The sequence below is a fragment of the Mustelus asterias genome, chromosome 9 (genome assembly GCF_964213995.1).
Source record: "Mustelus asterias chromosome 9, sMusAst1.hap1.1, whole genome shotgun sequence".
In the NCBI taxonomy this organism is placed as follows: domain Eukaryota; kingdom Metazoa; phylum Chordata; class Chondrichthyes; order Carcharhiniformes; family Triakidae; genus Mustelus; species Mustelus asterias.
The window spans coordinates 83744836-83772121 of record NC_135809.1 but is presented as its reverse complement, the minus strand read 5'-3'; the positions used below and the strand labels follow the sequence as shown (position 1 = coordinate 83772121).

The following is a 27286-nucleotide window of genomic DNA, read 5'->3' as shown; positions in this document are numbered from 1 at the left end:
TGCCACTTGTCAGCCCAAGCCTGGATATTGTCCAGGTCTTGTTGCATTTGAACATAGACCACTTCAGTATCTAAGGAGTCACAAATGACACTGAATATTGTGCAATCATCAACAAACATCCTCACTTCTAACCTTATGATGGAAACAAGGTAATTGATGAAGCAGCTGAAGATGCTTGGGCCTCGGACACTACCCTGAGGAGCTCCTGCAGTGATGTCCAGAGAGGTTGTGGGAAAGATTCACAAGAATGTTTCCAGGATGAAGAACTTTAGTCACGTGGATAGATTGGAAAAGCTAGAACTCCTCTCCTGGGGGATAAAAGATTGAGAGGAGATTTGATAGAGGTAATCTGAAGCATGAGGGGTAGGTAGAGAGAAACTATTCCCATAGATGGAGGGATCAAGAACAGAGAGCACAGATTTAAACAATGGAAACATAGGGAAATCCTTTTTCACGCAGAGAATGGTTTGGATCTGGAATGCACTGCCTGAGAGGGTGGCAGGGGCAGACTCAGTTATCGCATTCAAAGGGTCATTACCCAAAAAGCAAATATTTGCAGGGCTTTGGGGGATAAGCAGGAATGGCACTCGGCAAATTGCTCTTGCAGAGAGCCAACATGGAGACGATGGGCTGAATAGCCTCCCTCTGTGCTGTAACTAAGCAATATTCCAGGGAAAGTTATGAAGGGATATGGAGAAAACATGTTGGTTTATGGAGTTTGGTTGCAGACCGGCCATAACCTCATTGAATAGTGAAACAGTCTTGAGGGGCTGCATGGCCTACTCTTTTTCCTATCTGTTGTTTTTCAGGATAGTATGTTCCACCCTGCAGCTCATGATAAGATCCATGATATTGAGAGTCACATGCTTTAGTGGTTGCTGTTTGCTGTTAGTGTCAGTTTTGGTGGTCACATGTTAATTGCCACACCTCATTGACTAGTTTAAATTGACAGAGTACTAAAGTCAGGATTGGAAAGATAGAGAACAAACAATTCCAAAGTAAAAGAAAACTTGGAAATCAGTGACCCAGATAGTACAGAATGTGTTACATGGCATAACACCCCTATCATTGTAAAATAGCTATTACTCCAGTTCACCATGACTGAGGTCACAGAAGATTTGCCAATATTAAATGTTTACCATATGTACATACTTCCTGTCAAGTGAGACAAACTTTCTGCAGCACTTTTCTGCATAATATGTTCTGTCAAGTGATTTTCATCACACCTGTCTGTGACAATTAAGTTCAGCTATTTTTTTAGGTGTTGCTGAGTGAATCTTTGAAGTTTTTTTTAAGATTAGGTGGGTTGGCCATGTCAAATTGCCCCTTAGTGTCAGGGGGTAAATGCATGGGGTTATGGGGATAGGGCCTGGGTGAGATTGTGGTCGATGGGCCAAATGGCCTCCTTCTGCACTGTAGGTTTCTATGATTCTATGATTAGGTGATGCTGTTACTTACCTTCCTCTAAGGTCTCCCAGCTGTATGACTGAAATTGAATTTGCTGTTCGCCTGTTCTCCAGAGCATTCACCTTAAGACTTCAAAACATGGATGCCACTACCTCTCTGCCATTATCATCTGTGACTCATTCTCAGTTCTCACATGCTCCCCACCCTTTTGCGGTAGCCACTTCAATAGTCATGACTTTCCTCCACTGCCAACCAATGTAGGACTCCTTCAGAACTATAATGATGTGTGAAGCACAGTGGAGCAGTAGTTAGCACGGTTGCCTCACCACGCCAGAGGCCCGGGTTCGATTCCTGGCTTGGATGACTGTCCGTATGGACTTTGCACATTCTTCCCATGTCTGTGTGGGTTTCCTCCAGGTGCTCCGGTTTCCTCCCAATGTGCAGGTGAGGTGGATTATGGAAAATATGTGGGGTTACAGTGATAGGGCAGGGGAGAGGGCCTGGGTAAGGTACCCTGTCAGATAGTTGTGCAGACTTGATGGGCCGAATGGCTCTTCTGCACTGTAGGGATTCTATGATTCTATGTTATTCTCAAATGGTGGAATGGGAAATGAAGCCATTTGACAAAAACAAATTAACTGAGTTTTCAGCATCACAGCATTGTTACAGCGCAGAAGGAGGCCATTTGGCCCATCAAGTCTGCACTGGATCTCCAGTTTAGTGCAATTCCCCTGCCTTTTCCCCATATTCCTGCATATTGTACCTATTCAAATAATCATCTAATTCTCTCTTGAATGTCTTGATTGAATCTGCCTTCACCACACCTACCTCCAGACCCAAAGCACTCATTGAGTTAAAAAGTTTTTTCTCGCATCACATTTGCTTCTTTGGCAAATCACTTTAAATCTGTGCCCTCCTATTCTTGGTCCTTTTATGAGTGGGAACAGTTACTCCCTCTCTACTCTGTCCAGCTCCCTCATGATTTTGAACATTTCTATCAAATCGTCTCTCCAAAGAGAACAGTCCCAACCTCTCCAGTCTATCTTCATAACTGAAGTTTCTCATCCCTGGAACCATCCTTGTAAACCTCTTCTACACTCTCTCCAATGCACTGACATTATTCCAGTAATGTGATGCCCACAACTGTACACAATACTCCAACTGAGGTCTAACTAGTGTCGTGTATAAGTTCAGCATAACCTCCTTGCTCTTGTACTCTATGCCCCTATTAATAAAGCCCAGAATACAGTATGCTTTATTAACTGCTCTCTCCAATTGTCCTGCCACCTTCATTGATCTATTCACATATACACCCAGGCCCAGGTTATTTTATATGGTTTCTCCATGTTCTTCCTAATGAAATGCATCACCTTACACTTCTCTGCACTGAACTTCATCTGCACCTATCTGCCCACCCCACCAACTTGCCTTCGGCCTGTTGAAGTTCTACACTGCCCTCTTCATAGTTTACAGTACTTCCAAGTTTTGAATCATCTGCAAACTTTGAAATTGTCCCCTGCACCAAGATCTAGATCATTAATATAGATATTAGGAAAGCAAGGGTCCTAATACTGACCTGGGGAACTCCACTACAAACCATCCACCAGCTTGAAAAATATCCATTGACCGTTACTTCCTACTTCCTACTATTCCACGTTGCTATTGTCCCTTAGCAACACAGGCAGGCGTGCATGGTTGGTGACTAACTTAACCAATTCACCAGGACGTGCAGCACCATCGATCTATATCTATGTTACTTGTAGCTCGCTATGGTGTAGCTCAGAGTGGGTCAGTGGCTGGAAATTTCCAGCCATTCACATCGGTGGGATCGTCTGGTCCCGCCATTGTCAACAGGGCAGGAAGATCCTGTTGCCAGTCAATTGCGGCTGCTTCTGCCACTGCCAAACATGCGACGGATTGCACGGAAAATCCAGATGAATATATGTGAAGCTTTTCCACTTCATTGCAGCCAAGACTTCAACACTTGCCTGGCAAAATGAAGGATATCTTACATCAAGTCTTTGCCTACACTGTGCGCTGATTTTCTTGGGCTTCCCTCATGTAATGCAAGTGGGTCTATCATAGGCGAGGGATTAGCATTCTTTATGTTAATTATTTAGGAGGATTATTCTCAGCTGACAGTCGGGTTTGCCCCTTGATGCATTGCGTGGACCTCCAACATATAGAAACTGGCACAAGGGTCTGTGCAGGAACCCAGCAGTTACTGAGATAATCTAAAGGACCCTATGTTAGGTACGCCCCAAAAACAACACGCTTGTAAATTGGAGCCCAAGCAGTACGGGTGGCACAGTGGTTAGCACTGTTACCTCACAGTGCCAAGGACCCGGTTTTAATTCCTGGCTTGGGTCATTGTCTGTGTGGAGTTTGCACATTCTCTCTGTGTCTGCGTGGATTTCCTCCGGGTGCTCTGGTTTTCACCCACAGTCCAAAGATGTGTAGGTTAGGTACAAAGATGTGTGGGTTAGGTAGATTGGCCATGATAAATTGCCCCTTAGTATCAGGGGAACTATCTAGGGTAAATACATGGAGTTATGGGGATAGGGCCTGGGTGGGATTGTGGTCAGTGCAGATTTGATGGGCCGAATGGCCTCCTACACTGTGGGATTCTATGATTCATTGTGGTAATACATGAGAGGGACTCTGGGGGTGGTGTTTGATTGTCCTTCCTAGTCCAAAACGATGGAAGACTAACATGTTTTAATGATGGTTGCTGGACATTCTTCAACCAATATTCACTTTGTAATTTACCGTCTTGTGTGGCCAATAAATATTAACCCGTTTCGCCAGCAAACATAACTGCAAAAATAGTACCTCCCATTGCGGCACATGCCTGAACCCTGTGCGCCAGTCATTCTTACAGCTCTTGTCAGTCAGATTGGCAATAGATGCTCGAGTGTGAGCACCTTTCAGCTCTGGTTCTGTGCCACTTGTAACCTGATCCAGACTGTCTTAAGATCATGCCTGTTAGAGCCTTGGGACTGGATTTTCCTGATAAGGTCTGACTTGCCGTCTCAACAAGTCGTGTCCGGGCAAAATTCCCACCTAGAAGCAGGCACCTGTCAATAGTCCTGCAGGAAAATGAAGGCAGTGCTGCGGCAGCCGCTTAAGAAGTAGAAGGTTATTTTAAAGGAACAGCAAAGCCCCAGAGACTGGAGCAGAATATTGTCTGAAGGCCTTGGCCAAAAGCATTGCTTTCAATGGGTAAATAATTGGAGCCTATGCGAGGTCCTTGTCTTCTCTTTGCTACATGTAGCAGCATCAGTTCACATTGCACTCCTGGGTGGGGTGGGATCAGGGCAGATGATAGGGTAAGGATGAAGAAATTCAGGGTTTGCAGTGAGTTGGACCAACTCTGCCCAGATTATTGGCAAGGATAATGAAGGACAATCTAACAGTTAAATGCCAGACAGTCATGTGGGAACACCGCCACCTTCAAGCTATCCTCCAAGTTATAGACCACCCTGACTTGGAACTATTTCACTGATTCTTCACTGATACTGGGTCAAAATCCTGGAACACCCTTCCTTAACAGCATCATAGGTGTACCCACAACGCATGCAACATGAACCAATAAAGTGGCTCACCCCACCTTCTTGGGAGGAAGGCCCCCACTGCACCATCTTTCCTTCATAGAATCCCTACAATGCAGAAGGAGGCCATTTGGCCCATCGAGCCTGCACCGAAAACAATCCCCACCCAGGCACTATCCCCCTAACCCCATGTATTTACCCTGCCAAACCCCTGACACTAGGGGCAATTTAGCATGGCCAATCAACCTAACCTGCACATCTCTGTACTGTGGGAGAAAACTAGAGCACCTGGAGGAAACCCACGCATACACGGGCAGAGCATGCAAACTCCACACAGACGGTCACCCAAGGCTGGAATTGTACCAGGGTCCCTAGCACTGTGAGGCAGCAGTGCCACCGTGCCACCGTGCCACCCCCATCACTTGTTACCCTAGGCTGGGGTAGTAGCAGGCTGGACAGTTTCCTGCCACGTTCCCCAGCCCACTGCAGAGCTGTAAAGGGGTTTAATTGGCAGTTAAAGGGTCTCAACACTCCTAAGTACAGTCAGGTTGGTTGGACAGTCATAGGGTGGAATTGTGCCATCCCACCCGCCACGGGAATTGTAGTGGGCGGGACGTGGACCACACAAAGGTCGGTTGACCTCAGGTGGGATTTTCCTGTCTTTGGGGCGAGCGTGGCTGGAAAATCCGCCCATAAAGTGCTGAAAAGGCCCTTCGGCCCATCACGTCTGCACCAACAATATCTACCACTAAAGGTGCGCTAATCCCATTTTCCTGCACCTGTCCCATACCCTTGAATATTATGATATTGCAAGTGCTCATCCAAATATTTTTTAAAGGTTGTAAGGTTTCTGGCCTCAACTTCCTTCCCAGGCAGTGCATTCCAGATTCCCACCACCCTCTGGTTGATGCCTAACCCACCCGCTGTAAAATGGGATCAGCTAGGAGAGGGGTGGGCTAGCCACCCATCTTATTTTATGTGCACCCCCCCCCACCTTCATATACACCGGAGGGCAGAGAAAAATCTGCCCGTGTCTCCAAGTTAATATTATCAAAGGAGACAGCTGGGCATTCCTTGCTGTCTGTGTTGCCGCTATTTCCTGATTAAACATGGGCTATTAGAGACAGCCTGGGGATATTTTGTGACCTCATTCCCGATTCTCACATCACTGGAGCAGAACTTTCAAGACGTCAGGTTCAAAGAATGCTGCACAAAATGTCTGCTTGCGGCCAGTTCAATCCAAAGCTCTGAACATAAACAGGACGATCAGAGAGACACTGAGGAAGGTACAGATCTCGACCCACAAGGATCTCTGGGGCAGGAAAGCTGTTGGGCTGAGTGTTTGCCACTGCTGGAAGGTGCTGAAGTCGGACTTGCCCGTGCACACTGTAAGCTCCTCAGTGTTCGGGATTGATCACGGTGCATTGACAACTCCCGTTTGTTTCCTGCAACAGTTTTGATTTGTACAAGTCACTGGAATTGCGCAAACCTTCACTTTCCTTGTTTGTGATGCATGAAATTCCTCAGAGCTTTAATAAATGGTCACAATTAGTTGATAATGGCTGATTTAGTAGCAATAACAAATACATCCATTATCCAGTGGAGAAAATGGACTGTTTCAAACCAGATTTCTGAAATCTGTGCTTGCATTCAAGCCTATGATTAAAATAGGGGTGAGATTGGTCTTGGCTCATTGCACAAAGTGGGCGATAGTGACGGGGCAGCACTTTCTTTTCCACTGAGTTCAATGAAAGGTTGGTGTAAAATGAGCATGTTTAATTCGCTGTCATTCTTTTTATTTTACCAAGGCCAATTCTACCCCCTGCCACCCCCCCCCCCCCCCCCCCCCCCTCGCCCCCGGTAAGGGTTGGCATGGATCTTGTACAGGATGCAGCAATACTTAGGCATCCTTTCCTTTTTTGTTTTGACTTCCTGATACCAGTGTCCGGTCCTTTGAGTGTACTAGACGTACTGGGGGGGATAACGCATTGGACTCTAACATTGATTTGCCTTGCTGTTCTTAAAAAAATATTTGTTTTGTTTTACAGCAAGCCAGAAAGCCTTATGATGTCAGAGATGTAATCGAGCAGTATTCTCAGGGTCATCTCAACTTGATGGTGCGAATCAAGGAATTGCAGAGAAGGTATTTAACTCTAATTACAATGGGCAGGCAGAGAATTGAATGTAAAATACCAAGTAACTTGCATAATATCAAGTGTAAGGGCCAGGGGGTGCAAACAGGGTCATTTGTGTTGGGTTTGCACCCCTGAGCCAGGTTGAGCTGCTGCCTATGCTTTCCAGCACTGATTCCACTAAGCTGTATTAGCAGGTTGACAGTATACATCCTGCGTAACGTGGGATCTGTGTCATGGTGGAGTGTTTGGAAAGGACTGTAGACTTTGAAATGCCAAACGGGCTCAAGATTGTGGCAGCAGCCTTGGGTGCAAGGGTAGGTAAGTCAGAAAGGGGAAACAGAAGATGCTGGAAGTGGCGGGTAGGTTGGGCAGCATGGTTGGATGGAGGATAATTGAGTGGTTATGGCACAGGGGAACAGGGTAGACATTTCAGATCAAAGGTCATTCTTCATTGTCAGCATTAATGTAGAGTGTGGCAACTTCCTTTGAAATCAATGCCAGCCCCATCTCGTCACGTAAGAAGTGGCCGAGGACCAGTCAACACTTTCTCCATCAAATTCCACAGACTGCAGGTATGGTCACAATCAGAGGCATACAATCCGCCATCCATCAGACAGGTTTTCACCCCCTGGAATCTCTCGGGGGCTTTAGCTGTCTTTAGACCAACAATCCCAACTGGGCAGCACAGTGGCACAGTGGTTAGCACTGCTGCCTCACAGCACCAGGGACCCGACTGAGAATGATAAGTTTTGTTAAGGGTGAAGCAAATGGAGCAAAGCTGGCTAAGTCGGGATGTACAGATCAAATCTGATTGTATTCAATGGCGGAACAGGTTCAAGGGGCAGACTGGCTTATTCTTCTTCCTCTGTCGTGCAAAAGCTTCTTCAAATTGCAAAGGGCTTCTGCAGGATTCGCTGGCCTTGGCAACTGCTATGCCTCTTCTATTGTTATAAATAGATCCTGGTAAATGTAAGCACTAATGACCAAATTTGGTGACTCCATTGCCATTGCTGCTGATTTTTAAAAAAATGTTAATGAGCTCCCACCTGGAAAGCTTCAAATCTTATAAACTGCAGTAAATATTGGTTGGTAACTCAACACAGTATCCACCTATTATATTTCCGGTACTTTGATCTGATGACAAAATACACCAAATACACATTTGGGAACAACGTCATTAGAAAATACAAACACAAGATACGTGGAACTAATGGTCGACTTGAACATGAGGTATAGGAACTAATGATTCATTCAGGTTGAGGATAAGACTACAAGTAAAAATGCTCTGAGTCAGTATATGTGGCTACAATATACTGCGGAACTAATCCAAAGCAAATATTTGGGTCAAGTCTTAACTGACTCATTAACATTCACAATTTACACTTTGTGGTATATAACATCACTCTTCAGTGAAAATGTCAATATAACCGTAGTGTTTACAAATCTAGAAATATGTCTCAAAGGAGTCCTTTTGTGAAATCTGTGACAAATTTTCACAAGAGCAGTGTTCACTGTTGCTGGGTTAATTGCCCCAGCAAAAGCAGTTCCTGGATAGAAAACTGAACCTTAACATAACCACTCAATGATGGTAAAGAAAGGCACAGATGAAGGATATTAGAATGGCTTGCAGATATTTGAATATATAAGCTGAGGTGACGTCACCCATTCTTCAATATTGGCTCTGTGTGGGCGGAATTCTCCCATCCCACTCACAGCTGGTTTGATGGCGGACGGGAGCAGGCAATCATGTGAGAGCCAAAAACTCGGAAACCATCCAGCATAAAATGGCATTGTAATTCTCCCAATGATGGGTTAATGGTGGGTCGGTCTTCCCGCTGGTTGGTAGTGTCAATACCATCAGCATTTATCTGCATGTCATGCATGCTCATTAAAACAGCTTCCCACTGGTGTCCTGTCAGGCCTTTCAAACTTGATTTACAACAATGGGAAATTATGTCGGTCCAAATTGCTAAAGAGTGGCAAGAGAAGTAATTACAACAATGCCTTTCTGCCATAGTGCAGCGCTGCTCTTGTTGTGCTGTACACCACTCTACTGGGGCAGATCTGTTCTTACCCTCCATCTCCATGTTGAGCTTGTCTTCATGGACAGCACTCTGCTGCTAGACCCATGGACTCACTTGTGTCACCAAGTTGGATCAGTTGGAGGGCATAAGGACGGCACGGTGGCACAGTGGTTAGCACTGCTGCCTCACAGTGCCAGGGACCCGGGTTTGATTCCCAGCTTGGGTCACTGTCTGTGTGGAGTTTGCACATTCTCCCCGTGTCTGCGTGGGTTTCCTCCAGGTGCTCCGGTTTCCTCCCACAGTCCAAAGATGCGCTTGTTAGGTGGATTGGCCACGCTAAATTGCCCCTTAGCGTCAGCAGAACTATCTAGGGTAAATGCATGAGGTCATGGGGATAGGGCCTGGGTGGGATTGTGGTCGGTGCAGACTTGATGGGCCGAATGGCCTCCTTCTGTACTGTAGGATTCTGTTCTATGTCTCCTTCTCCTTGGTGCCACACACCAGTGTCTATCTGGACAGAACTGTGCTATGGTATTTATGCAGCCACTGCAACGAAGTTCCAAAGTTTGACTGGGGGGTGACTAGGAGGTGGTTGAAGTAGGTGAACAATGGAAGACCGAGGTGAGGGAAGCTGAACCCTGAAAAAGCTGCATGGAAAGCTCACAGACAAGGGGGTCAAGCGGATCCCACATTGTTTACTGGATGGGGATGCACAAAGACTCCAGATGCAGTAGGTAGAGGTCCAAGTGAGGCAGGGGCACCTCGCAGGGCAAGGGTTCAGTGTTGAATTGAGGAACAGACCTGCATTTGAGGCTGCTAGCCATTTCCCTCCGGATTGTGATACCCTGTGCCATCTGGTGAAGACAGATGGGCCGGAGAGGGTGACTTGCCTGGGTTTGTCTTCACCCATTGTGTTTCCCCCCGACGGGGTACAACATTGCAGGTTGCAGCCTGAACCTTTCCATGGTATCGTGCGTTGGAGCACCAGTACACTTTATTAACTGGCCACCATGGTCTCTTATTTCTTAGCTCACTGCTAGATCTAGGATGACACGGTGGCACAGTGGTTAGCACAGCTGCCTCACAGCGCCAGGGACCCGGGTTCGATTCCCGGCTTGGGTCACTGTCTGTGGAAGTTTGCACGTTCTCCCCATGTCTGCGTGGGTTTCCTCCAGGTGCTCCGGTTTCCTCCCACAGTCCAAAGATGTGTGAGGTAGGTGGATTGACCATGATAAATTGTCCATTAGTGTCAGGGGGATTAGCAGGGTAAATATATGGAGTTACAGGGATAGGGCCTGGGTGGGATTGTTTCGGTGCAGGCTCGGTGGGCCAAATTGGCCTCTTTTTGCACTGGAGGGATTCTATTTTTCTACGATTCTATCTGCTGCTGCGATCATCAAGATATTCCCATTTCTCTACTCTTTGCTGAGAAGAATGCTCCCACTTTCATTCCTTCAGATTTGGACAATTGTGAAGGCTTTTAGATTGGCATTTTTCAGCTTCCGTCTTCACGTACCCCAAAGTAGCCAAGCTCCCCATGCCCCTCATTACAATTGCTGGCTGGGATTGTCTGGTTTAAGATATACGAGGGTTTGGTTACAATCTGATTCAAGTCATATTCTCAATTTAACTGTAAATTGTGGTCAATATAGCAGAAGAATTTGCCTGCACAAACACTGGCAGGAAGTTGTTAGATCAGCTGTGCACGGTCATATCTATATCACTTGAAAGTTATGTTTGACAGAAACCCATAATTTGTTTTATTGATATCGAGGGGCATCTAGACGTGATTTCTTGTACAAATATTCCTCTTCCTCTGTCACAACCTTGGTAGCCTGGTTCTGGCACAGTGGTTATATTGTTACTAGTAGTCCAGAGGGCTAAGCTAAAAAAAAGGCAATGCAAGTTCAAACCCCAACCAACCACTGGGGGGGTTTAAATTCAGTTAAAGTAAAGCTGATATGAAGGATATTAGCAGTTATGGTGAGCGTGAAACTGTCAGATTGTCATTAAAATAAACCCAACTGGTTCACTCATGTCCTCCAGCAAAAGGAACCTGCCATCTTCACTTGCTGTGGTCAATATGTGGCTCCAAGTCCACTGCAATGTGGTTGTCTGCCCTCTGTGGTGGCCTTGCAAGCCATCCAAAAGCTGTTACAATGGACTGCTGTGGTTTAAGATAGTGGCTCATAGAATCATAGACTAGAATCCCTACAGTGCAGGAGAAGGCCATTTGGCCCATCGAGCCTGCACCGACAACAATCCCACCCAGGCCCGATCACCGTAACCCCATGTATTTACCCTGTTAATCTCCCTCACACTAAGGTGCAATTTAGCATGGCCAATCAACCTAACCTGCATAATCTTTGGACTGTGGGAGGAAACCGGAGCACCTGGAGGAAACCCACACACACCATCACTTTTGCATGGGTGATAAATGCTGGCCTTGGCAGTCCTGCACAACCTTATGAATGAATACCAGTAAATATGAAAAAAAAAAGCAAGATGATCTGTGGAAACCCTGGATGATGTGATATTTTTATAGGATCTTCCACCCGAGTTACAGTGAACGAGTAGCAGAAATGCAGCACTCCCTTTTCTCTCCCCGCCCCACACCCTCACCTTGAATTTTAAAATGAGCATGAACATTTGCGCAGTCACATTTATAACGTGCCAATTTGTCTTTGGCTCACAAAGTATCACTTTGTTTCAGTGAACAGGGTGCATTCATATTAGGAGGAAGAAAGTGTGGATGTGAGATACTAGGTATTCTGACATGGGTTCAGATTGCCATCTGGATGGCTGGAAATGGATTTTGCACTGCCATGAATGGAAGTGTTGGCAACCAATTGTTCAACTGTGACTGATGACAAGAACCCAGTGAAGACAGATTGCCACCATTGGTTCTTAGTAAGTGTTGCAGGACCTGCAAAAATGGATGGTGGGATCTTGGTTGTTGGAGGTACACTGGCTATCGATCGCCCTTCTTCCATGTAGTGGCACAGAAAACAGAACCTGCTGTGGTTGGAGCGCTTCGAGCCATAAAATCATACCATGCAGAAGAGGCCCTTCGGCCCATCGAGTCTGCCCCTCCGAGGAGGAATCCAACTACAGGCAGTTGGTCAGGCATTCACAAATCTGAGTGCTGCCATCAGTTCTGATGTTGCAGCTTTAATGGGAATTGGAGCCCCTACATTGACTAACCATCAGCAAGACTGAGGACTGCTCACCCATGGGTATGTAGATGGGATGAGAAGATGCCATCATGTGGATAAAAAAACAATCCTTAACGCAATCTGACTCTCCATTGAGCATCCTCAAATTGGGAATTCTCATTGGGAATTCCAATAACTGTACTAAGGGGCAAAGAAAAACTAAGAACATTGGGTACAAACATTCAAGGAAATCTAAGTGCCACCAACAAAAACAAAATAAAGAAAAATGACTAAGCAATGGTTGAAATATATAAATACTTCCATGTATTCAGTATTACCCTGCATTTCCATTTCACAGAGCTATGATTACAATGGGATATTCGGCAAACATTAGGAAATGGCGTACAGTTCAACCCTGCCCCCTAACTAATCTGTAGACAAAGCTGCTGTCAGATTCAAACAAGTTAAAGTTAAAGTTTATTTATTAGTCACAAGTAAGCTTACATTATCACTGCAATGAAGTTACTGTGAAATTCCCCTAGTTGCCACACTCTGGTACTTGTTCAGGTCAATGCACCTAACCAGTGTTTCTTATGCTGTGATATTTTATGGAAAGGAAACTGCGAACAGCGCAGACTTTCCTAATGGCAGGCGAGATCAGAAATTTCTCCCGACTCTGCACGTACAAATCTTTGGGGGAGACAACAATCTGTTGCAACAGTCAACTTGAAGACTCCACTGGGGTTAAAAATCTGGCTAAATAAAATCTCCAATCTGCCATTTAATATCAAAGCCACCTCAGCCAAAATACGTTGTGTGTCAATGATAGGAAATGCAGTTACTTGTACAAAAGGAATGTTGTAATTGCTCTTTCATACAGTGGTGACATATTCAAATGATTACTGATGTACTCCTGTTTCTTCTGTCACTGGGCAGATATTTCTGTTCAACACACAGCGAAAGCCATGTTTTCTATTGGTTCCACAAATACAGAAAGACGGCAATCTTAGCTCTTTCCTCTGCACATTTTTGTTTGTGTCTCAAATAGAGAAATGTTATTGATGGAAGCTGCCCAGTTTGGTGGAGGGAGCATGGTCGATGAGCATTGCACCTCTGCACAGCAGCAGGATAAGGGGACAGAATGGGATGGAGACTGCCGTTGAATGTGATGGATGTGACTTCTACTTGGGCACCTTCACTCAGTGAGAAGAATAAAATCGGACTTCTCTCCTCCCTCTACAAATCCATGGCAGTCCCAACTCCAAAGATGTGCGGGTTAGGTTAATTGGCCATGCTAAATTAACCCTAATGTCTGGGGTATTAGCGGGGTAAATGTGTGGGGTTACGGGAATGGGGTCTGGGTGCGATTGTGGTCGGTGCAGACTCAATGGGCCGAATAGCCTCCTTCTGCACTGTAGGGATTCTATGAACTCGACCTGGACTCTATGGTAACATTCACACATCTGACTGTGGGTTCAAGCCCCATTCCAGAGACCTGACTGACACTGAAGGAGTGCTGCATTATCAGAGGTGCTGCATTTTGAATGTGATTTTAAACTGAGGTTCTCTCAAATTAATCACAGAATTCCTACAGTGCAGAAGAGGCCATTTGGCCCATCGAGCCTGCAGCGACAACAATCTCACCTAGGCCCAATCCCTGTAAACTTATGTATTTACCCTGCTAATCCCCCTGACACTAAGGGGAATTTAGCATGGCCAATCAACCTAACCTGCACATCTTTGGACTGTGGGAGGAAACCGGAGCACCCGGAGGAAACCCACACAGACACGGGGAGAACGTGCAAACTCTACACAGTTACCCGAGGCTGGAATTGAACCTGGGTCCCTGGCGTTGTGAGGCAGCAGTGCTAACCACTGGAGGTAAAAATGATCCAATGGACTACAGAAAAAAAGCAGCAGGGAAATCTCTTGGTGCCTTGGCCAACATTCATCCCTCAATCAACATCACTAAAACAAATGATTTGGTTATTTACCTCATCGCTGTTTGTGGGACCTTGCTATGTGCAATTGGCTGTGGATTTCCCTCAATTGCTAAAGTGTCTAGACTCTAAAAAGTTTTAAATTAGCTGTGAAGCTCTCTGCAATGTTCTGAGGACACGGACAGTGCTATATAAAAGCAGGTTCTCCCTTTTGCTGTTCATCATGCCTTGCAGAGAGTTGCTGGATGACCATCACCAATTCTTAAACAGAGGAACAAGCCTGGACAAGTGCCATTGTGATTGAGTAATCCGACATAAACTGAATTTTTTTCTTATACTCAGGTTCATACCGCAGCTCTTGATGAAGAAATCTCCCAGAAAAGGGCAGCAATGTCAGGTCCCATGGCTCTGTTGTTTTAAATTTGGTCATGGTTTGGGATTTGTTTCTGATTTTCTACGTGATAACCGCAAATAGCAACTCAGACAAATTGATAACATGTGTTTCTCTTGTGCTTCTCATTGCAATTTACAATATCCATAGCTGTTCAAAACCCAACCAAAAGGTGTTGTGCCCAACACTTCAGGATCCTCGAGTGCTTCATTCGTGGAAGGTGTCACTCCAGGCTTAACATTGCAAGAATATCTTCAGTGGATAGTTTCATAAAGTAGACATGCGAAAACAGTGGAGTGAGATTGTCAGAAAGGACAGTGGATTTTCTGTACTGAGATAAATTGAGACTAAAATGGAATTAGGAAGTTAACCCATTAAAAACATTACATTTTAAGGGTGGCACAGATGTTAGCACTGTTACCTCACAGCGCCAGGGGCCCGGGTTCAATTCTGGTCTTGAGTCACTGTCTGTGCGGAGTCTGCACATTCTCCCTGTGTCTGCGTGGGTTTCCTCCGGGTGCTCCGGTTTCCTCCCACAGTGCAAAGATGTGTGGGTTAGGTTGATTGGCCATGATAAATTGACTCTAGTGTCAGGGGGAAATGCAGGGTAAATATGTGGGGTTATGGGAATAGGGCCTGGGTGGGATTGTGGCCAGTGCAGACTCAATGGGCTGAATGGCCTCCTTCTGCACTGTAGGGATTCTATGATTCTAGAACTCTTTAAGGCTGACAAAATCCACCAGGTCAATGTGATGTGTCCAGTGTGTGGGTGAATAGAGTTAGTGCACTTTTTGTGTGCTCATTTCCTTTTCACTTTTAACCTACACCGCTGGCTTGCAGTAGTGTGAAAAGGAGAGCCAAGTGCGTTAGTCTCTCTGTCTCTGCATTGGCAAGTCCTCTGTTGTGCCTTCGTGGCCCCAGGCTAAAGCTTCTGAGGAACTTGGAGGAGGTTTGCCCCTCACCCCAAGACATGGAGTGCAGGTCCACTAATGTGGGCCACTGATGAGCCAAGCTCTGAGTTATGGGAAAATGGCCCCACTGAGTTGTGGACACCTCGGGAGAGTTGACGGCTAAGGGAATAAACCTTGACAACAGCAATATGGAGCGGAATCCAAAGGCAGAATGATGGCTAAATATGTGATGTTGCTCTCATTCCTTTTCCTGAGGCTCCTTTTTTGTTAATGGGACATGGATGTTGCTCGCTGGGCCAGTATTTGTTGTCCAGCCCTAATTGGTAAGGATGGCAGATTTCCTTCCCTAAAGGACATTAGTGAAGCAGATGAATTTTACACCAATCGACAATGGTTTCATGATCATCATTAGACTTTAATTCCAGATTTTTTTTATTGAATTCAGATTTCACCATCTAGCATGGTAGCATTCGAACCAGTTTAAAAAGTTTAAACTTAAAGTTTATTTATTAGTGTCACAAGTAGGCTTATATTAATACTGCAATGAAGTAACTGTGAAAATCCCCTAGTCGCCACACTCTGGCGCCTGTTTGGGTACACTGAGGGAGAATTTAGCATGGCCAATGCACCTAACCAGCGCGTCTTTCAGACTGTGGGAGGAAACCAAAGCACCCAGAGGAAACCCACGGAGACACGGGGAGGATGTGCAGACTCCGCACAGACAATGACCCAAGCCAGGAATCGAAGAGCATAATTTAAAAGAACCAGCATAGCCAGTACTTAGTCAATAAGAGAAAAAAAAATGTAGCATTCCACATTGCCACAAATTCTTGAAACCAGAGGGATTTCTAGTTGTCGTGACGATTGGTCAGGAGTTGAGTGGACAATCAGAAACCCAAGAAGTGCGATGGGGACCAATGGTTCTGCAGGAAGGTGTTGCTTAAAAAACAGGATTTTAAGGGGTGTGAAACTTGGATCATTGAGCGGGACAGCTCACTGCCCTCATCCTGATATCTGGGATGATGAGCAAGCTGCAGATAGTATTATTGTGGATCACTCGCTTTCCATCCCAGCCACCCCATCACAGACACCAAGCTGAAATGATGTTTCAGAGCTCCCCAACTCCAGTAGCCTCAGGAGAAGGAGACAGAGCAACACCAAAGGACCGATGAAGAGGCCCCATTACATTATCGCACTGACGCCAGATGTCACAAGCTATGTTGCAGCCTGCCCCATAACATGGCTAACAGTATCCTCCATTTGGCTTTCCCCACACTGGTTCTGCTTTGCTTCCTTCTAATTGTGTACTTTGCTGCCTAGTCTGCAAGGGAAGAATCCATTGCCTGTGTAGCACAGCGACAGTGAGATATGTCTGCCAGAGCTGATATGGGGGGACAAGAAGAGGTGGGTGCGAGGCTGCCAGTATGAATAGGTGTGTGAGGCTGAGATTGAATATCTGGATGTTAGGCCTGAGTACCAGGGAGCGCTGCTGGTTGACTGCTGGGGGTGTTGTGTATTAAGCAGCATGAGAGGCTGACGATGATGTGGTGACCACCACTTGAGGCCATTAGTGTTGTTGCCAGGTCTCCGACTCCAGATGCTGGCAATTGACCTCCATGATCACATGCTCCCAGACTCAGACAGTGGTAGCCCTTGAGGGCCTCCTGGTACCCCACAGAGCCATGGTGTCCTATATCCTCTCTGGTTCCATCACTAACGCCTCTGAAGCATCCATAACCCTGGCTTTTCATTTTCCAATATTTTAAATTGCAGCAATATTATTCAGAGTTGCCTCCTTTTAAGAGACATGACTGCCTTTAAGAAGAGCAGCTTGACAGCAGCACAAGCTATTAGCACAATGGTGTTTGACCTTCTGCTGAGTGCAGAGGCAGCTAGCAATAGAACAGATAGGAGTTTGGCTTCCTCTCCGTCTACTCTTGCTGATTACAATATTGGAAGAATATTTGGCACAGTGTTACATCCAGTTTTCCATGACACCTGGATCTTTTTCTCCTGCCACAAGGTGCTTGTAGTGGGGATTTTCTCCATCGGTGGCCTGATTCTCTTTAAAAACTTAAGAAAACTAAGAATTAAATTTGCAAAGGCAAGATCTTAGCACAAGGTGTTTCAAAATTTATTGAAAAACATGAAAAAAATAATTTACAAGACAAACATTTAACCTCGGCCATGGGAAGCCTTCGGATGGTCAAATAGCTCAAGTTAGCGATAAGATCCCTCCAAAGATCTGAGGCACTGAGCCAAAATCCATTTTCGATATCTAATGTACTCCTTCTAATTAGTTTCATTTCACGTTAACATGTCAGTCCAAAACATAACAGATTACCTCAGCCAATTGCGATGCACTACTTCACTTGACAATCTTTCATTTACCAATCCAAAAACCGGATTTCCTCCCCCAGCATGGTTCACTTCCTTGTTGCTATGCCTCTCTAAGGATGCTATCATCCGAATACCTTTTCCACTGACACATTGCCAAAACAATTGATAGCATCAGTCCTGGACCCTTGAACTGACACTTTCTATGTCTGGACAATAGGGCCTTTTACATTTTGATATTAAATATTTCAGAATCTGTCCCAAACTTGAAACTACATTGTGTTTTGGCTGACTAAATGACTTTTAATTACTGAACTCTTGAATTTCCATCATCTCTGCAGTGCTCGCATTTTGACTGAGGTCAACAGATATTTCAATTAAACTTAATATATTAATATATGTCATTATTCAATATATGAGTATAGATTCTTAACATTAAAATAATCTCTCATTCACTTTAATAGAGTTTAATATTCACATATGAACAATCTGTTAACATTATCGCATTAGGTGAAAGTCATCTTAACTCTTTTCTTCACAGCTGTGGCTAAAACTAAGAATTTGACTGTGGCTCTGCTCATTAACTCAGAACCCTGTTCCACTGTCCTCCTTTGTGATTGACTCCAAGTCGACTCACTCAACAGCCCAGTGCCGTGTCCTTTGGCTTGAGTGAAAGTTAATGAGCTGCCATCCTTGCCCAGCCCTCCACCTGGCAGGTTCAGTGCATCTTTACGGTGCACAGCTGGTCAAAACCCTTTCTCTTAGTCTGTGAATTGAGCTTCCTGACCTTTTTGTTCAATTTTTACAAAGGTGTGTGAGTTGCCATTTATCTCAGCTAAGCGCCAGTTAAAATGTTTGAGAAGTGTAAAGGCAGCATTATCACACTGGTTTTCCTTTGCCGCTGGTTTTCCTTTGCCGCTGCCACCAAATTTTAAATTAACCAACACCTCTTACTTGAGGCATGTGACATGCACTGTGGGACTTGCCATAGAGAATGCTAAAACAGTTGTGACTTTTAGCATTCTCTATGGCAAATCCCACAGTGCATGTCACATGCCTCAAGTAAGAGGTGTTGGTTAATTTAAAATTTGCCTCCCAATACTAAAGTCTCCAAAATCTACTTGGGCTTGAATTTTTGGGAACACCTCCTCGCAGACTCCAGCAGCCATATTGTGTTCTAACGAGTGTTGATAAAGCGGGACCTCTGCCCTCACTCGAAAGGGAGTCTCACCTTGAAGAGCTGCCAGCCGAACCGATTGGCTAGCAGATCTCCAGTTCCTCCAGCCATAGTGCTGCAGTGGCCAGATGAGGCACTTCAGAGAGCAGCCTGGAATTATGTTCTGGGACCTGGAGGACAGGTAAGTAGCAAGGGTCCTGCGGGAGAGAGGGCAGGGAACGTCTGGGGATTATGAGGGGGACAAAAGGTCAAGGTGCCACAAAAAACTGGAAGTAACATTGTGCCAGATGTTCTTCCAATATTGTAAACAGCAAGAGTAGTCAGAGAGAAAGCCATCGTCCTATCTGTCTCACTGCTCACTTCCGAGGCCGTAATTTTCCCCATGGCGGGGCCAGCGAGCCATTGAAATCTATGTTCACATCGCGGGACCATCTTGCTGGCATGAAAGGCGGGAAAGTTCCAGTCAAAGAGAGGGCAATGATAGTAATGACAGCATTGGTCCAGATTAAAGATCAGTGCTGTCTGAAAGCATTAAAGATACAGATTAGCACTAGAGGGGAATACAAAATGGAGAACAGAGTTCGTGGTCTGAAGATTTTTTTTATTCGTTCATGGGATGTGGGCATCATAGGCTGGACCAGCATTTATTGCCCATCCCTGAGGACACATAAGGGTCAACCATGTTGCTGTGGATCTGGAGTCTCATGTGGGCCAGACCAGGTCAGGATGGCAGATTTCCTTCCCTAAAGGATATTAGTGAACCAGATGGGTTTTTACAACAATCGACAATGGTTTCATGGTCATTGTTAAGCTTTTAATTCCAGATTTTTATTGAATTCAAATTTCACCAGCTGCCGTGGCAGGATTCAACCCCGGATCCCCAGAACATTACCCTGGTTTCTGGTTCCAATGACAATACCTCTCAATGACAACATCACTGCCTTCACTTCCCCTGAACTCAGTATTGAGAACCTGGCCAGTGTTCGTGAGCAGCATTGCTTAATGCGTATTAAACATGCTGGCTTCAGATTCATTATTTCCTGAAAAATGGTTTGCATGCTATTCAGACCTCAGCATATGAAGAGAATTTGGCACTGGAATGTAGGACCGAGCCAACAATGAACAAGCAAGACACACATAAAAATAAAACTTTTATGACTTGTCACCCAGTGCCCCTTTGTTTCCTCATCTGAGAAAGCAGGCTAGCGAGCTGCTGCCAGGCTGGGCACTGGTGCCACTGGCACTAGGAGATGGTGAGGAAGAGCAGTTGAATGTTAGTCCACTACAGGACTGAATCTGTGGTGTTGGTCAAATGAGGGCTAATAATGTCCGTGAGGAAAGTTTAACAATTCGGGAAAATTCTCAAGGATCTCCAATCTTTGCACACGTGTTCATTGTTACCAGGCAGTGGAGCTATTTCCCAGTGAGGAATCCTGTGGGCATTACAAATATTCATTCTAAGATCAGTGCTGTAAAGGAATTGGGCCAATCTCCATGCCTGTCTCCTTGCACCAGGAGCCAAAGTGCTGTCTGCTTTCTCATATGCTCCTAACCCACTTAGGAATTCAAAGCCTCTGAGAATCTCTAAGCAAGTCTGAGGAACTCAATGTAATGTCAAGGCCCTCTTCCGGCATGGATTAGATTTCCAGGAGGTTGCGTAAAATGAGAATTTGTGAAGCAATGCAAGGCCCAAATTTTAAAAGGGCAAATTCACATTTCATTGTATCTCTGTATTGTGCACCTGAGCGGGGAGCTTCTACTCATCTGCCTGAATTCAGCCAAATAAGTACAAATGATTATGAAGGTTCAAACACAGATTATGTCCAGTTGTTTCTTTTGCACTGGTTGGAGAGGGGAAAAAAGCATCTCTTAAACCCAGAGTACATTTGGACACAACTTACACCTGGTTCATTGGCTGTGACCAAACCGGAAATTCTACCCCACAGTTTCTGTTTCTTCTCAATATTGTATCTCTCAATGTAAAAGTCTTTAAAATGACAAGTTTTTGACTATGTATTGTAAAGAGTATCAAATCACTTGTCTGGTGAATTCATTGTTAATTCGATTTTTATCTTCTTTCCTAGACTAGACCAGTCCTTAGGAAAACCAACGTTGTTCCTATCTGTCTCAGGTAACTATACCAACCGCTTCATTCAATCTGACAGAAAAGTTCAAAGTGGTCTCCATTGCGGGAAGGCTGGATAGGTTTTTTAATTCTCACACTGCACCCAATTACTACGTGTTATGGAAGTGAGCCATCAGGGTAGAAAGAACCCAAATTCAATCCCAGTTGTGTTGGGTTAGTAGATCAGAGACAGAGCACTGGACAGCAATTACAGTAACTTCCACTTAAATAATACCTTTAATGTAACCATCCTTCATGTGTGTTCTGCCCAAAGGCAGATCTCTGGTTCTTTGTCTGCTGATGCTGCATGTTTTTCTTGGCAGTTTTTGTCAGTGATGTTTTGCCATTGCCTCTCACTCTCAGGGTCAGGGTGAAGTGCTGGCTCTAGGTCTCCCTCAGCGGGGACAAGAATTGAACCCGCGCTGTCGGTGCCAATCTGAACCGCACTCTTGCCAACTGAGCTAATCGCATTCGCCTCGTTGACATTATACAAAATGTTTGGAAGCACAGATCTTGAATGTTGCTGAAAAAAAGACATGCTATCAAAGCTTTTTGTCTTGCACTCATCAGGACAACTCGCAAGAAATTCCCATCATTAAAGGGGAACGGCACTTTATAATCTGCTGCGTGGAAAGTGGGTGTTAATGCCTCTCCAGTCCAGATCCAGCTGGAGAGTGCGACAGGGAATACTTTCTCCCAGTAATGGAGGCTGATTGTCGGAGAGTTTGAAACGAGGAAAGATGAGGAAGTGATTGGCAGTGACTTAGATGACGGCTGTGGGATGCAGATGAGGAATTTAGGATGGAGGGTATGTTAGAGTGCTGCAATTTGTTCTCGATTAGAGAGAGGAAAAGCAGGCAGTAATCCTGTTGCTGACTCAGCGAGTGCTGGAAAGTGTTTGGATACTGGAGGAGGCCGTGGTCAGGCTTAACTGTAACACTGCACAGCAGAACAGCTCATCACCACTCTATAATATGTGATGAGTACTTGCCAGGGTGATCTCTTGGAGGGTGCCTGGCATTTGTGGGATAATACCTCAGTCAGTCATTAATGCCTTCGAGAGGGATAAAAATGGTGAGAAGTTGAAAAAAACGAGGACTGAAAAAACCTTTTATCTTCAGTTTGAACTTGGGAATAGAATCTAACCTCGATTGAGGAAAGAAATGTACTGTGAGGTGAGCTTGGGCAGTGTAGTGCCTGCCCCAAACTATGAGCAGCTTAAGTATGAGTCTGGAGTACTGATCGAGATAGAATCTAGCATTTGTTGGCAAGAAACTGTCAGCTTTATTCAAAGAGGTTATAGGAAAGTTGCTTTGGAAATATTCCACAAAAGCAGTCGGCAGTAGGTTTTCTGATGTTGCAGCAAGTGTGGAAGAAGCTTCTCTCTCCATCCGGCTCGGACTGTGTTTGACCCGTCAGAGCCTTGTTTCTGAGGCTGCATATGCAGAAAAAGGGAAAATGTACCCTTCCCCAGCACTGACACCTTTACCCACTGACTGAGTGAGTTAATGGGCCATAGAAGAAGTTGCTGAATAAAGCATTCAGTGATGCCACTCCAACATGTTTTTGCTCCCTGTATGCCTTGCTTTGCCCAAGATTGGACGGTATTTAGAATAGAATAGAATATAATAGAATCCCTACAGTGCAGAAGGAAGCCATTCGGCCCATCAAGTCTGCACCGACCACAATCCCAACCAGGCCCTATTCTCGTAACCTTACATATTTACCCTGCTAATCCCCCTGACACTAAGGGGCAATTTAGCATGGCCAATCCACCTAACTCGCACATCTTTGGACTGTGGGAGGAAACCGGAGCACCCGGAGGGAACCCATGCAGACACAGAGAGAATGTGCAAACTCCAGACACATAGTGACCTAAGCCGGGAATCGAACCCTTGTCCCTGGCGCTGTGAGGCAGCAGTGGTGAGATTGACCTTGTATGCCTTGGCACAGCCAGAATGCAGACTTGATTCATTTCTCACTGGTGAGAAGATGGTTCTGCATCCTACCTGCTTTATTCATCTTGAAGGGGTTAAAATTGCAAGTCAGTTGTAAAGTCTTAAGATGTAACAACCCAGTCCAGCCTGAAAACTAATCTGGTTCGCGGGGACCATTCGGTGGCGGAGGGAAGAAAAATAATTCTGAAACGTGAATTTGATACTTTAACGAGCTTTGCAGTTACGGAAGGCTTATGATGCAATTAATTCTTATCAGTTGTAAAAATATTTGTCCAAATGTATCGCAGTCACTTTCTGCTAAATCGTTTGAAATATACAGCAACAAGTAATGAGCTCATTCTCCCTCTCATGGTCTATTTCAGAAAAGAGCCAGGACAGGGGCAAGAACACAATTGGAGCAAGACTTAATAGAGTAGAAGAGAAGGTAAGAGAGATTTACGGCTTGCACTTTGTGAGGTTGTCAACACACACATCTGGTTTGTTTGAGTTCTTCATAGCTTGATATTGAGCAGAAATTTGCTATTTTGCGGGCCTCCGCATTTCTGATGAGTGTTCTTCGCTTCAGTGGAGGATTTAGCAAGGTGCCGGATCACTGTCGTGACATTGAAGGGTACACGTTCGATTTTCCTGCTGAGTTCCTAATCTCGGCCTTAGTGCTTGGCTTTGAGTAGATAGCAGGTGGCTTCTCAAAGGAAGGGAGAGCGAGAAAGGAAAAGTCACTTTTGTGCTCTCGCCCTGCCTGGTGGCCAGATCAGAGGAACATGACTGCTGGCCCCTCACTCTCAGCATCACCTGGATAAGGAATTTGATCATCTCGCTTTAATTACAAAAATGAGTCTCTAAAAAAGGTTTCCGGTGTACAGTCTTAAGTGTTCTGCAATCTGTAATGATAAACAATGAAATTTGAAACCTACGGGTGGTTATAATGTCTTCAGAAGCTAATTTTACATAGGAAAGTGAATTATTTGAAGCGCATTGTAGTATGCTGAACGTTAGCCTGGACGGTGTTTGTTGGTGCTCAGGGCTTTTCCCAACGCCCCTCTCTCCTCCTCCTGCTCAGTGCAACATGGTTCTGTATATGTCAATCATCTCGCGTTCTCTGACTCACAGCTGAGCAATGCCACAAGAGGGCAGGAAGTGTACAATGATGAATAGCGGATATGTAAGAGTTGTTGCAAGGCTATAATCCTAATTAGGATACAGCTGATCAGGAAGTGCACCACCTGGGACCATACTGAGCCAGACAGACTAGACTAGGATTGGATTTCATCTTTGACCTTTGACCAGTTGGTTGACCTTCAGGCAGGATTTTGGTACGATGTTATAACCTCAGCCTTCCACGGTGGGGAGGAGGGAACAAAACAAAAAACAACAGCCAGGGTTCTTGCTCCAGATTATGAACCCTATAGTTGATACCGTGAATGGAATTTTCCAGAACCACAGAGCACAATCAAAGCCATGTCAAACACAGCAGACAGCTTATCAGATAATTAATGGTGTAGCCCTCATGATATTTGTACTGGAAATCAGTGGAAAGTAAATCACCTGAAGTAATACTCACCTGATTATCTGCTTTCAAAGCCCATTGGCTGTGGAAGTCTGGAAAATTTTGCCTTGACCTTACTCGTGAAGGATGGAGACTTGAGGTGATCCAGCAGCAACTTTGTACAGCCATACACCAGGGTGGGTTAACAGTTTGAGGAGGGTAATTTGCGATCTTGTGAACTATCCATTATGATAACTAGCCTATAAACAATGCAAGGCATCAGTCATTCAACGCAGACTGCTTAGATTGTGTAACAAGATAAAAAGTCTTAATTCTCTGTTTTATTAAAGTTGTGGAGATGTTCCATGCGACGCAGTGTGGAAAAGAAATCCCCTGTTGGATGTTACATCATTTGCTTTTTTCTGCTGTTTGAAAATCTTCAAGACTTCAATACATTTGTGTCAGGATATTCTGATTGTGATCCCCTGATTGTGTGTGCTACCACTTTATCAGATATGATCTTCAAAGACCAGAGATTTTAAATTAGGACTTGGGGACTTCCAGCTCTGCCAAATCTCAGTTCAAAGAAAATCACGATATTGTCCTTCTTGCCTTTTCTCAGAATGTCAAAGCTTTGAAGTCGCACCTCAGTTCGTGGGTGAATTCCAATGGTGGTGGAAATCCCCCTCTCTGTGTTCATTAACCAACTTCCCCCTACTTAGTGTGTGTGAGCAGGCATCTCACTGTCCCAACCAGGAGACCAGCGCTAATTTAGAGGGTGAGGCACTAAGGGAGAAAATGCTAGCATTTTGCTGGAGCAGACACTATGGGCTGAATGGCCCCTTTCTGTATTATCGCCTTTTAGTGGTGAGAGCGAGGTGTGCCAGGTGAAGAGCAACTTTCACAAGGTTAAAGAAGCAGGGGATTGGAGGTGGGAAGCGGGGGGTAAATGGAACCTTACCTGTAGCGTGGGAACCAACGGGATTGAGCAAACTGCAGGGTGTACACCCCATTCCCTATTACTCTCCCTTGACTTCGTGTGGAATGTGAATCCAGAGTTACACTTGATCCTGTCAACTTCCAGACGGCCAGGTTTCATTGCTTTTCAAACAGAGTGTGAAGGAAGAAAACCATGGAATTGTAGGTGCAGAGGAAGGCCATTCAGCCCATTGTGTCCTTGGTGGCTCTTTGAAAGAGCTATCCAATTAGTCCTACTTTTTGAAAAGCAAATTTATGCAGACCCTGGAATCTGAAACAAAAACAGAAAATGCTGGCAATATCTCAGCAGGCCTGACATCATCTGTGGAGAGAGAACAGAGCCAATGTTTTGACTCATCCAGATCCAAAACGTTGGTCCTATTCTCTCTCATGTGCTTACTCTCTTATTGTGCTTACCTCAGTCCAACACCGGCATCTCCACATCTATTCTCTCTCCACAGACACTGGCAGACCTGCTGAGATTTTCCAGCATTTTTCTGTTTTAGTCCAGCTTTCTTGCTCTATTCCCCATATGCCTGCAATTTTTATTTCCTTTTCAAGTATTTATCCAGCTTTATTTTGAAAGTTACTATTAAATCAGCTCTATTTCAGGAAGTGCTTCCAGATTATGGCAACTTGCTGCATAAAAAGGCATTCTCTTCACTTACCCACTTTTGCTAATTATTTTAAAAATAAGCAAAGACAGTTGCTATCGCTATTGCCAGTTGCGAAAGATTTCGAGTACAGGAGCAGGGATGTGTTGTTGCAATTATACAGGGCCTTGGTGAGGCCCCACCTAGAATATTGTGTGCAGTTTTGGTCTCCTTTTCTGAGGAAGGAGTGCAGCGAAGGTTTACCAGGCTGATTCCGGGGATGGCGGGACTGATGTATGAGGAGAGATTGACTAGGTTGGGATTGTTTTCACTAGAGTTCAGACGAATGAGGAGGGGATCTCATAGAGACTTATAAAATTCTAACACGACTAGCCAGGGTAGATGCAGGGAGGATATTCCCGATGGTGGGGGAGTCCAGGACCAGGGGTCACAGACTGAGGATTTGGGGTAAACCATTTAGGACGGAGATGAGGAGACATTTCTTCACCCAAAGAGTGGTGAGCCTATGGAATTCATTGCAGGAAGTAGTTGATGTCAAAACATTGAATGTATTCAAGAGTCAGCAGGATATAACACTTGGGGCGAATGGGATCAAAGGTTATGGGGAGAAAGCAGGATTAGGCTATTGAGTTGGATGATCAGTCATGATCGTGATGAATTTGGCTCAAAGGGCCAAATGGCTGCCTCCTGCTTCTGTCTTCTATGTTTTGATCACCTCTCATTTCCCAACAAAACCAGCTGTCACAGGATTTCAGCTGTTTCCTCTATCCATCTAATATTCTTCTCCAATATTGCTTCAAAAACAATGACTCACTGTGTTCAGAAGCACTGATAGTCTGTGCAGTGATGTCCTCATTGTATGTTTATGCACCTTTAAACCAACAGGAAAAGTAAAATTGAAGCTCCCCTCACTCTACATTGCCCCTTTTGAAAAAAAGAGATGAATGGTGCGACTCAGTGCTGCCTAGAAAGATCACAGCTGAAGTGTACAATGAGGAAAGTCCCAGCAAAGATCACAGGCCACGGAGTGTGCTAGAGACTTGTAAAATACAATACGCAGATGAGAACTGGGATTTGCTCCCATGGAACTCGGCCAG

At 45.0% G+C, this 27286-nt stretch overlaps 1 protein-coding gene across 1 annotated transcript in view; it reads left to right on the top strand.

The window, feature by feature from the left end:
• Positions 1-27286, top strand: part of LOC144498780 (potassium voltage-gated channel subfamily KQT member 1) — a 709444-nt gene that overhangs the window by 493778 nt on the left and 188380 nt on the right. Inside the window, exons 13-15 of the mRNA XM_078220448.1 lie at positions 7007-7101; positions 21113-21159; positions 23474-23535. Coding sequence (XP_078076574.1) covers positions 7007-7101; positions 21113-21159; positions 23474-23535 — 204 coding nt within the window. The remainder of the gene's footprint in view (positions 1-7006; positions 7102-21112; positions 21160-23473; positions 23536-27286) is intronic.